General features: G+C 34.2%; 1 protein-coding gene across 1 annotated transcript in view; it reads right to left on the reverse strand.

Annotated features, from left to right (window-relative positions):
* The window catches only part of LOC128554130 (uncharacterized), a 32,388-nt gene extending 21,296 nt beyond the window's left edge, over nucleotides 1–11,092 (reverse strand). Inside the window, exons 1-2 of the mRNA XM_053535377.1 lie at nucleotides 10,910–11,092; nucleotides 9,677–9,901 (exon numbers count right to left, since the gene is read on the reverse strand). Of these exons, the coding sequence (XP_053391352.1) occupies nucleotides 9,677–9,901; nucleotides 10,910–10,994 (310 nt within the window). The 5' untranslated portion in view covers nucleotides 10,995–11,092. The remainder of the gene's footprint in view (nucleotides 1–9,676; nucleotides 9,902–10,909) is intronic.
* Between the last annotated feature and the right edge of the window lie 2,289 nt (nucleotides 11,093–13,381).

Genomic DNA, 13,381 nt, shown 5'->3' on the forward strand with positions numbered 1-13,381 from the left:
ATGTCGCATGAGTTTAATTTTGAACGAAATCGGATTAGTAGGTGCAGAGTTAATTATTTTACAATAAATGATTTGCCTTGTTTACACTTTAGCCCTTTCATTTCTTCTCCATATTTACAAAAAATGTCTATAAACTATAAGATCTTGGAAAAGTTCGGTTATGAAATGAATTGGACCAGTAAGACCAGAGTTATGTGCCCTTGATTTACAAAACTTTTTTTCACATTGCCTACCCTCTTGTCATCTTCATTTTTTCATCAATTCTAAAAATATTTATATAGAATATGTATACACTAAGATCTTGGTCAAGGTTGATTATAGGCTGGATTTGACAAGTATCACCAGAGTAATGGGCCCTTGAACTTCAAATATTTTAAATTGTTTACACGATAGCATCTTCATTATTCACTAGTTCTCATAATATTTATGTGATTAAATTTATTTTGTCTTTCAGATAGTATCATATGATCAGAGTAGATAACTTACCTCTCTTTCTCTTAAATTCAAATGATTATAGTTTGATAACTATTTACACGACTGAATCCAGATTTCCTTTATATCATCAACTGGACTCAACATGCTCAATGGTTTTCTCTTAATAACTGAAGAAGGGTTCCACCTGGGACCTTGAAACTTCACAGATGTATTGGTCTTGATGTGTAGATATATGCCTATATTGTTTTTATGGTCACTGGGTCAAAGGTCACAGGGACCGGAAAACTGAAAATTGTTTTCTGTCAAAAACACGAGAAGGGTTTCTCCTAGGACCTTGATACTTATTAAATTTATTGGTCTTGATGCGTAGATAGCCCTACTGATTTTAACATTGGAAATCGTTTTCTTTCAATTACTAAAGAAGGGTTTCCTCTAGGATCTTGATACTCAACAGGTGTATTGATCTTGATGTGTAGATAACCTCTATTGATTTTAGGATCACTGTGTCAAAGGTCAAGGTCACAGGGACCTGAACATTGGAAATGGTTTTCTCTCAATTACTAGAGAAGAGTTTAGCCTAGGATCATGTCACTTTATAGGTTTATTGGTCTTGATGTGTAGATGACCCCTATTGATTTTGAGGACACTGGATTAAAGGTCAAGGTCACAGGGACCTAAAACTTAATAAACGGCTTCATAACTTGAGAACCATTTATCCAAGGATTTTCAAACTCCATACTCTTATTGATCTTGATGAGAAGCTAACCCCTATATATTTTGGGATTAAAGGTCAAGGTCACAGGTTTCTTAAATATGAAAACATTTACTTTAAAGCTTAAGATGCATTAAATATGGTATCTTCAAACTTCAAAGGCTCATTTGCCTTGATTTGTACATGACCCCTCATTTACTTCATTTTTTGGTTAGTAGATTTCAGCTCGACCTATTAACCTACTTTTTTGCTTTCAAAGATACAGCAGTGATTTTTGGACTATTTATACAGTTTTGCATACTGATTGAGATGGATGACTTCAATGACATTTACTTACCTTGACCTACTAACCTGCTTTCTTGTATTTGAAGATACAGCAATGATTTTTGGACTACATATACAGTTTTGCATACTGACTAACATAGGTATTTCTTATGACATTTACCTTCACGCACTGACCTACTTTCTTGTTTTAGAAGATAGTGCAACATTTTAACTACATATATACAGTTTTGCATACTGATTGAGATGGTATACTTTGATGACATTTACCTTGACCTACTGGCCCACTGTCTTGTATTCGAAGAAACAGCAGTAAAATTTGGATCACATTTACAGTTTTACTTCCTGATTAAGATGACTGACTTTATAGATTTTTCGTGTAAACTATGTTACAAATTACATTTGTGAATCAATTTTAGAAACTTATTTCCTGTCCTCAGGTAAGCCATTTAGGGCCTTCATGGTCCTTTTTTGAAACTAAAGCAATAAAATTTGTATACAGTTTTGAATTCATGTTTGAGCCATTAGTGTTATCTTGACCTTTGTGGTCAGGTGAGCGATACAGTGCTACCATGACCCTCTTGTTTACAATTGTTAATATCATTGTTGTTGTTGTCGGTGAATTGTGAAAGATATTATGCCAAAAGTATTCAGGAAGGGATTGTACAGGCATGAACACAGGAAAGAAAATAAAAATTATTATAATAAAACTTCTAATGAAACTTAACGGAACGTTTATAGCAGCGATTTTAAATGTTTTTTCCCCGAAAACAATATTTCATTTTATTTTTCTATTGCAACCTAGTCATAAAATAATGAAAAGAAAACATTGACAATCTATATTTACATAAGGAATTTACTGTCAGTGTGTTGGGTCAACTACACACTGTGTAACTTGTAAAGCTAGAATCACAATGCCTCGGATAGGCTTGGATGAGTTCCAGAATTCCATCCCCAGATTGCTCCGGAAAGTGGGTTTTGCGAATTTGTTCGTTATAAATCTCTAATGCAACTCTAACAGAACCTTACTCAACCTTACTAGAACCGAAATAAAACCTAACGAGTTCGTATGTTTTGACAAAAATCATTGTGATTGTCTTCCAGACTGATACGACCTTTTAAGATCTGTTATGATCATTTCGGAACTGCTACGGATTTATTACGGATTCCTTACGGATAAATTATCCGTGGCAAAATTTTTAGCATGTTCAAATTTTCGCACCCTTACCCGCGAATGTCCACGATTTCTAAATGGATACAGCAGCTGACTTACGAATAAGTTAGGCGTTCTACGGATGCGTTACGGATGCTATTCGGAACTCATCTGCAGGCCCATCCGGGGCAGTGTGATTCTAGCTGAGCATGGAATTGATTAGTAAACAGGTTATGATTATATGTGTGTGTGTTAGGGTTTAACGTCTTTTTAAACTGTTTTAGGTCATATAAATGACGGTGTCTACTTGTATCAGTGAGCTCAATGCCCAACTTTATAGTGCTGCCTCACTGGAATATCACGCCAAAATGACGTGACATGATATACCAACTAGTCTGAACATTTCAGTAAACGTGATCAACATACTACAAATAAGCTTCTTTGGCAAGTCTATCATAAAATTACTAAACTATTTTGCTAAATTTTACTGTCGTTATTGAGAACTTGTTTTTAAAGTTTTATAGAAATTTAAAGACACTTCTCTGAAAAGGTTTATCAAAACCCGATTTCTATGGGGATATGGTTTACAAACTTCTTAAAATTTTGGATCATGCCAATTTTTCAACTGTATGTTTTGGCGTCTGACCTATTTCGTTGGGCCCCTTGCTGTTGTGTCTTCTGCAAAGGCATTGAGTACATACGGTTTTGCTTCTTTAGGATTGCCATTATTTAAATATACAAGAGTATTTTTGTGTTTTACATATATATGGGTTTCACCTGGCGGGGATGACTTTGATTTACACTGCCTTGTGACTTTGTAGTACAAGTATAGTTGGGGTAAGTGTGAGGCTAGATGTATCAGTTTAAGGTTCTGAATGGTGTTTTGCCACTGACCGTTCCAAGGCAGTTCCCCATTGTGTTCCTCTATTTGTTCGTTTTGTCCTAGTGTGTTTGTTAACGTGCTGAGTTAAGATTTTGGGAGAAGAGGCTGCGTTTTTGGAATGTGGCCTTCCTTGCTGGATATGTATTATTTTTTCTTGTTTGAATTCTGGCAAATTAGCTTATGATTCATCAATTGAGTTTATTGTCCTTTTCTTCATCAGAAAATGCAGAAATGTCCAGAGCTTACTAAGTGTTTTACCATCTTCCAAAGTCATCGTTGATTAGATCTAAACTTAGATACCTCGATCGCTTAGTGTAAATGTAATATTGTCGAAAAAGATATCATAGGTATGTTTCTTCATATTGTTATCTCTATTTCTTCTTTTTTGTAAACGTTCCAGTGTAACAAGTTCCCGTAATCTGCTCTATCGTACTGTCGGGAGACTGTTTCAATTTTAGAGATGTACTATTGCCTATCATTTGGTATCATCGTTGAGAAAGTTGTCAATGTGCTGTAAGTTCCCAAAATGTATTAATAAAATCGCAAGTTGCATTATTTGTATTATTTATTATATATAAGTGTAAAAAACAATATGTCGAACGAATTTTTCATAAGTTCATTTGAGTCTGCGCGTTTGTAATCTACGCTTCAACGTACTTGTAGGTGGACAATCTTGATAGAAGAGAATAGTCCACATTGACTGTTTTTTGCCAGTTTTTGAATACAAATAAAAAGTGTTAACTAAAGCAGTCGGGTCTGGCAATGTCCGAAAGTTGATCCTCGTTAATATCTCCTGCCAGAATTATGTTACTGGCTTATCAATGCATATTTTAATTCTTACACATTACACTACCGCTGCCTGTGGAGGAAGATACAAATTACAAAGCAAAACTTTTTATGATCAGGTTTAACTTCTACACAGATGATTCTGGAAAAAACTATTTCTGAATTAAATATCCTTTTAGATACAAACTTGTTACACGCATATACCAAAATACACCCTAAATGAGAAGAGTTGTCAGTTATTAGTGTAGAATTAAATCCTTCTACAGTAAATAGTACACTAGAAATATATCAAAAAAATAACTTAGTTTCAGTAAAATATAATAGATAAGAGTCAAGAAATTGTCTTTTACATGTTTGTTATTTATAAAACTATGTATGTTTTGATGAAAAATCACCTGGATTCATTTCATGATCTACGGTATGCTTTACCAAAAATCTCAAAACTACAAGGTAATACGAATCTGTGAACAAAACAGGATAAGCTTGTTATCTTCCCTTGGACACCCTTGTAACATACCAGTAGTTTGATTCTAAATTTAAAGAAGATACCGGTATTAAAGGGAATAACCCACGTATTTTAAACAAAAACAACTGTCTGTTCAAAATCCATAAAAAGTTAGTATTCCGAAAGTGACTAGTGGTACAAGCTTACCGACATAAGATTTCGCAAGACAAACATGGTGGGGGTAAGAGTGAGGTTGGGTGCGCACCATAAACCGGTTTAAGCTCCCCAGTGGTGTTTTTGCCACTGACCGTTCCAAGGAGGTGCCCCACTGTGTTCCTTTGTTTGTTCGTTTTGTCCTCTTGTTTATGCTTTGTGTGTGTGCGCGTGTATGTGTGTGTGTTCCTTTGTTTGTTCATTTTGTCCTCGTGTGTTGGCTTTGTGTGTGTGCGCGTGTATGTGTGTGTGTTTTTGTGGTGTGCACGTCTGCGTGCTGTAGGTTTCGTTTTGGGGAGGCAGCGATTTTGGTACGTGGCATTCCCTGTTTGATATTTGTGTTTGATTTTTTTACAATATCTAACTTTTATTTTCACACACAGCATTTTTCAGTGTCATATATACATTCTATGCAAAACTTGGTGGAAATTAACATGCTGAAAATGTTCACCAAAACAGTGGGCGAGTAGCTTTAAGAATACTATGTTGTAGCTTCTCTATACTTATGTCCAATAATTTAAACCAGTGTAATGTATTTTTGTTAATCCAAAAGATGTACAATAATTAGAATAAGTATGAGATGTTTATGTATTTAGAGTGTATTATTAAATAGTCCAATAGCCGGTCGGTACGTAACTGGGTCATTCACCTAACTGGATACTATACATTTGTTTACGTAAATTAATGAGACCAACCATTGGACAGTACAACAGCGAATAATGCTGGACTTTGACAAGACAAAAAGATAAATCACCACAAACAATTGGCTTCTTTCCAAACATATGATAAGAAGAGTAAATATATTACTGAAACACGAAGAAGAAACGCACTGAGAAGAAAAAGGATTTCTCGACGGAAACAGTTTTCAAAAATAATTTCCGATTTCGTTTTCGTATCACATCTATTTTACACGTTAACATTTGTTTTTGCTTTCTTAAGTTCATACATTCATTAAGGTATTAGGCCCATAATGGAGCACCTCCTTTTTGAAGAGTATTCAATTCCTACCATAAACCTACTTTGACGGCAATTTTCAGGGGGCGTAGGTTCAAACCCCACTAGGACCAAATTTATTTTCCCTTATTTTCCTTTTTTTTCTAGTAAGTTTTTACTTCTTTCATGACTTATTATTGATCTATTGTACAAAAGTGAAAAAAATCATTTAATAAGCGATTTCTTGCTATTCAAAGTGAATTTACATCTGAAACAGAAGGGGTAATGTTAGACATCTTTACAAATACTGAGTTACATGCGGTAAAAGTTCTCTATTTTGCCTTCGTTATTTAGATTACATATTGTGTAAGAAATGTAGTTAGGTTTTACTTCTGCCCCAGGGTTATTTTTGAATGTAGTGAGCAAAATTCAAAACAGTCCCAGAGGATTCGATCTTAATATTTTTTGGAGTAAGAATTCTGTCTCATTAAATCCGTTTACTCGAGGCACCCTAGAAAAATGATATTGACAGTTTGTATTTAAATTTTTATAATTGTTTACCTATAGTTTGATGTTTCTTTCATGAAAAATAATGGTAAAACGAATTCTCTACAAACGTTTTGGATAAGGGCCACCACTTCGAAATTTGTCTCTACTTAAGCTTGAGGAAATACCATAAATTACACAAAATTTGTAAAAAACGGCACGATAAAAGTTTTTAAAAACTTGCAATTAAGTGCGAAGCACGGTCAACTGTAAGAATATACCCAAAAATGCATTTTTTTTAAACATGACTATTACGGGCCTAATACCTTAAATTACAAAGTCTCAGTAATGCTAAGGCATATTCTCTCATAAAACTGTTAAACATGTTACATGCATTTGTTTAAGTACTTTACGTATTGTTAATGGAAGGTTAGGAATCTAATTTTATTAAAAGCAGACTGTTTGACTTCGTAAGCCTGGAACTAACTTTTTTAGATATAAAGTTGGCAAGCATTTACCCCGGACTCCTCAAACTTGTATTCTAACAAGAAAATAAATCTCTATACATAATGTTACATGAGAATTCAAGAATCAAATGCCATCTAAAGGAAAAGTATTTTACTAACCTACAAGTTTTCCTAAAGGAAACAAAAGCAAATTAGACATAACAAGAAAAATCAGTCATGTTCCCGGGAGCAGGAGAGCAGGACTAGTTGTTTCCCTTGTGGCCATTCACACATGTCCGCATTAAAAAGGTCAGTATTGTTCTTTATGAGAGCAGTATTACTAAATGGATTATATATTTCATAGTGCCTTACTGAATTAAAACAACGAAATAGACACAATTTATAAAAAGAAGATATATAAGTGCAGTGCGGTTTGATTGATCAGTGATCGTTTCTCATGTAAAAGACAGGTACACATCATATTATATGCAGTAAGCAACATTTGAATTACTGTAAATTGTAATGTGTATTTTTGAGTGAACGATGAAATTACATGTCAACAAAGGTCACAAATTGATGCTCAAATATTTCTTACACCAGTTGAAAGCTATCAAACTCAATTACTCAATGGTGTTTTGCATTCTCTTACAGCAGCACTGATGTCGTCCATATTCGTAAATTGGCAAAAAGTTATCTCCACTGTCACTTGAGCATACACCTTGTATCTTGCAACCCATGTCTTGGTAATGTCGTATAAGCTGCCTGGTTTTATCACTAAAGTATTTAGGAAATATCTTGAACAAAAATGCCATCCTTGCACTTTACACTCTCTGTCTAGCTTTAGAGTTAGTAAATGTAACAATGATTTTAAGAACTTGCTTCTGATTACGTTTGCATTTGTCAATATCTGACGGATCTAGAACCAATCAAGGGGGCCTACGTGGCCGAGTAGTTAAGGTCGCTGACTTCAAATCACTTGCCCCTCACCGATGTGGGTTCGAGCCTCAGGCGGGGCGTTAGATTCTTCATGTGAGGAAGCCATCCAGCTGGCTTACGGAAGGTCGGTGGTTCTACCCAGGTGCCCGCTCTTGATAATGATAATGCAGGGAGGGGCACGCACCTGGGGTCTTCCTCAACCATTAAAGCTGGAAAGTCGCCATATGACATATAATTTTGTCGGTGCGACGTTAATTTCAACAAAACAAAAAAGCCATTCAAATCTATTAAGCGTGCTCTAAGATCTTCTTCTCTACATCTGAATAAGCTTTGCTGTTGTCACAAGGTATTCTACAAATGTCAAGACACACCCGTTGTCGATATTGTACCAATTAATCGTGGTTAGCTTGAAATGATTTTATTTCAGATTTTAATGTTCAAAGGTAAAATCTCTCTGCGTATCTAATCAACCTGATATTGTCTTGAGATCCTCAGGGGCGTCTTTTTTGCGTTGCTGTAAAGCCTTGAATAACGTGGTGCTAATTTAGTACTAATTTTGTTTAAATCTCTTGACTGAGCTTCATTTCTAAGTGGATGTAGTTGGCGGGGTAGATAATTATTGGGTACAAGTGTCGGTGTCGAAAGGTACAAAATAATATGTAGCCTCGCCTTCAATGCAATGTAGTCAGTATAAAACTCGGACCCGAGCTTTAAAAGTCTCTTCTTTCTCTTCTTCTTCGATGATGGCAAGCAATCGCAACGGCTATACTGACAATTCGTGCGTGGAGTGGGGGCGGTGGAGTGGGGGGTGGGTGTTTAAAGGAGATACTCAGCGCAAAAACACACTGGAAAAGTTCTATGTATGTCTTAGTGATATGTTGCAGTGTAGCCAGCGCCTTTATGCTGTTACATTGTCAGCACTGACTATATATACCGGTAGCGGTTTTCACTCAACTTTAGTTCTTGATGTAATTTGATAGTAAATGTGGTATCTGCTATGTCATGGTGGTAATGACGTGACTGTCTTGTGAAAACGGTTAAGCATTGTGAAGTTGTTATATCTACAAGCCCATATTGAATTATATATATTTATATATGACTCTACTTTCTGGTGATCCGTTTATATGCAGGTGGTGATTTGCGTCTATTGTGTTTTCCGATTGGTGGGGGCTAATAGGTTATTTGAGACAAGACCAAGATGATCAAAATAGTAACATTGCTTTTCTCAGATCAGTTAATATATACCTCTACCGTTAACCTTTTGATATAAGTATGGTCATTATTGATCACATTCCGCAATAATACTTAAATACGCAATAGCAATATGTTTTACTACAAGATTGAATCATCGCGTCCTCAGACGAGAATTTTTTAAAAAAATGTGGCTGTTTGAAAATCAAAATGGGAAAGAAAAATCACAAATCGCAAAGTTCAATATTCCGGCAAAAGTGCATAATTTCAGGACGTGGCACAATACCACCAAAACAACAACATTCCCGTTAATGTATATTATACTTAAAGTAATTAAGTCATTTTATACTTTCTATCCTTAGGTATACATACAAAGGAATTATTACTTTTCTTAACCAATAGAGGTCGTGCAATGTATGCCTTATTTCATATTTCATAAGTTTTATAAAAATGATACCAATATCTAAGTAACAAACCTTTTAGGTAAATGGGCTGAGTGTTCTCCAAAACTAGTTTTGTGTAGTAAATCCTTACATTTTAACCTAATCAATGGGAAAAACTCTACTTTTACTGGATCAAGGGAAAAAATACTACAAATAAGCAAAGGTCGTATGCTTATTTATGATTATTTAAAGATTGATGGTTCTAGCTTAAATGTCTAGCATTTTCGTTTTTTTTCTACAGGGGGAAACATTTTGCATCGGTAGGTATGTTGTTCACCATCTGCATATTTTACATACTTTATAATAATTATAAGCTATATAAGATATCATACCTTTTAGGTAAATGGGCTGGACAGTTCCACAGAACTTATATACCGGAAGTGAGTCAATATCAGGCATTAGGTATTGTCCGTCTGATGTCTTTGTGCTATACCATCCTGGCAATAGACTGCTGTCGTCTACGTACGGATCACTACCTCGAATCCCATCGGCTTGATAAGTTCTTGACCTTTTTACAAGATTTGGCACGGATGCCGCAACAGGACAGACGGATGCTCCTACGTTAAATTTTAAAAGAACCAGCTTGTCATTACCAGAAGAAAAATCTCAAAAACGCTTCAATTTAATTTGAGCTTATTGTAAGTAGTTTGTTAAAATTTGTCGAACTGTAATGTTTCAATTTGTTTGAGTCCAGTGCCAATAACATTTATAAGAACAGCAACAATATTTTTTTATTCTCATAAGCATCATGTTGATTGTTCAAACATGTACAAATCGTTGCTTTCGCATTTCTGAGGACGTTTTGTCATGATTTACCTATTTTAGGAAATTACTACTAAATGACTTCAGGAAAAAGTTACAGCGTTTAGCAATATGTACATTTTAACATGCATTCTTGACGGTTGTGGTAACATATTTTAGAAATCAGATATTTTTCAAAGATTTTTTTCACACACGTTCCTTAAACCTTTCACGCATACTTGTGCAGTATCAAATAACATGAAATAACGGTATTTTGTACGATATATAACAGAAAAAGACGCGTTTTGGTGCCCTTTGATAACCTGTGCATAATTTCACAAAAATATCATGTTAACATTACATTTATACGTGTAAATACGTATGTTATAAAAATGTTATTATCTTTGCATCGGGAAGTATGGACTCGTTCTTAGCGGAGGAATATTGCTCTCCTAAAGTCGAGAAATATTTCCGCCGCTGCAGAACCCATGTATATTTCCCGATAAAAAGCTAATAACCTATAAATATATTTAGAAATATTTGTTTTATATTGCGTTTGTGTTGTACAAACTATACTTAAAGAACTGACATAAAAGGTTAGTGTAATGATCACTTAAAAAAATTGATTCGTGTTTACTTAAAACAACAACAACAACAACAACAACAACAAAAAAAAAAAAAAACAATAAGGAAATTGAAATAAATTTCTTTAGCAGCAGTATGCCAACAAATTAGCATTTAACAAGACTGGAAAAAAAATCCAGTTTCTGTTTATCTATAATGAAATACTTATAATTTACTTAATAAAACTTAAAAATACGTACCAACATGAAGAAAATTAATTTGAAAACAAAGTCCAACCCATAGCTGTACTCGTATTAAAAATGACATCATTTTCAAATAGATCATTTAAAACGAAAGAGTAGTATATATAAAACGGACATCTCCGTTCATCAAAAGTCAACCCGCTTTTTGAGTATAATTTTTCTATATAAGCATATAGATAGATCATCTGGCAGTCATTAAACATTACAAATTCTTTTGACAAATAACATTTTGTATTTCGTCTTACAAAGAAGCAGGAAGTATGAATTCAATGCTTATATGAACAAATAAAAATCTCCTGCAGCTTATAATGGTATAATTGAATTACTCGCGTAGACGATTTATAGGTTGACAAGGTCAAAACAAGTATTCAACCAGTTGAAATTTCTTTTTTAGGAGTGCGCAAGACTTCAACGCTATTCTTAATGAATGTTCACCATACCCTTTTACTGCATTAATATAAAAGTATGTTTCTCAAATATTTTTTTTCGAAGAACAATTGTGCATAAGAACATTGATTTTTGAAGTTTTCAAGTACATGCCTTACTCTAATGAAGAGATCACACCATAGATGTACTTCAGTCGGGATTTAACATTTCTGTACAAAAACAAGAAGTAAAAATTCTGAAAGATATGTATATGTGTGTGTCACGTTGATTAGTCCGTAGCTAGTAGTTGATATAGAGGAGTTTATCCGTTTAATAAATTCAATATCGAAAGACACAAATGAAATATCCTTTTTATCACATATAAGTTTATTCCGCTGAAAACTCGCAATTACCTTTTCCTTACGTGATAACGACCAGGGCAATTTAACCAACGTTTAAATGTTATACCAGTCTTTTTTAAAAATTATTATTGTGCAATATTTAGGTGGATTAACTAGTAATATTTCTTTTAAAGATGATAAAAAGCAGAAAGTTTTGTGGTTGTTTCAAGTGCTATATAATTAGGTTGGACGTACTATATTTAACATAAAATCAAATTATGTAGATCTAGATGTTTTAAAGTATTTAACAGTTCATCAAGCACATAATCAGTAAGTATTAGTTATAAGGAAACCACTTGAATTGATTTCAAGCTTCCTGGTTAAAACAATCACTTCGCCTAATCATTGTTGCATTCAAAATCCAATTAAGAACTAGACCAGACAACGTTATGTTTAATACACAAAGATACCATAATTGTATTTTTGCGATTAGTCTCGGCATGGTCTAATAAAATGCGTATATTTCAGCTAGAAGTCGAAAATAAATATATTCATACAAAGAATGGCAGGTCAGATCGATCCTTAGGACCTGCCGAGACATGTTTTCTGCAAGGGATTGGGTGTGTTAATTTAATTAAACGATGAGAACTCTTTATAGTCACATCCTGCCAATGCAGCTCACTGAAAGCAAACCCCTACAATTATGCATATACGGTTATGTGTATAATGAATATATACACCAAAATAGAAGCCGGTTTATAATAAGCCAAAAAGAGAGCAATTTCTGTTCAGATATAAGTATTTATTGGTTCAATGCTTCTGACTTTACATAAACATGTATGTTTTGCATATTTTGTTTACTGCAGAAACAAAATCTTTACATGTATACATTAACTATTAAACAAAAAGAAGGGCTTAAGGATTCTAAAATTAGTAAATGTAATAAAATGTCAAGCACACTTGTACACAAGAAGCACTTTCTAAAACGGTCCTAAAGTAAAGAACTAAGAAGTAATCAAATTATGAAGCTTCCTGTCATGCAGGGCAAATGTTAAAATTTAATATTAATTTAATATCTATTTTCCCGCAGCATATACTCTTAATCATTGAGAGTTTCTGATGATCCCAATTTCCGGCCTTGTTAGAAAACGAAAGTAAAAGTTTGTTAAAAATCTCCAGCTTTCGCAAAAGTGCGTAAATTTGATATCATTTTGTAGAGTTATATATCTTCTTCATATTTCTATAACATAGTGAAAATATGAATATCGTTTTATAGCAACACACAGTCCACTAACTTTGTAAATACAATATCTATCTAGAAATTTATATTTTATGTTTCTGGCATATGCAACAGTGACTTTTCTGATGTTTTATAACGAGTGACAAAAATACTCCTATAATTTTCTCTGAACAAACATTCGTATACCGCTCCTTGTATTTTATATAGCGTATATCACTCATCGTGCGTGAAGCGCTTGGGCGCTTCGCTTGCGTATATCGTTCGTATAGCGTGTGCTTCGTATAATAACTATAGTGTTCCGACTAATATGTAAAAATGTATGTGGGCGCTTACGTGCGTGCTCGTTCGTATAGCGTGTGCTTCGTGTAATATCTATAGTGTTCCGACTAATATGTAAAAATGTGTGTGGGCGCTTACGTGAGTGCTTGTGTGTGTGTGTGTGTGTGTTTGTGTGTGTGTGTGTGTGTGTGTGTCGGGCGGTACTCAACTGTGTTTTGTTAACCTGTGATATTTTGTGATCGC

Source organism: Mercenaria mercenaria, unplaced genomic scaffold (genome assembly GCF_021730395.1).
Source record: "Mercenaria mercenaria strain notata unplaced genomic scaffold, MADL_Memer_1 contig_4739, whole genome shotgun sequence".
Classification (NCBI taxonomy): Eukaryota; Metazoa; Mollusca; class Bivalvia; order Venerida; family Veneridae; genus Mercenaria; species Mercenaria mercenaria.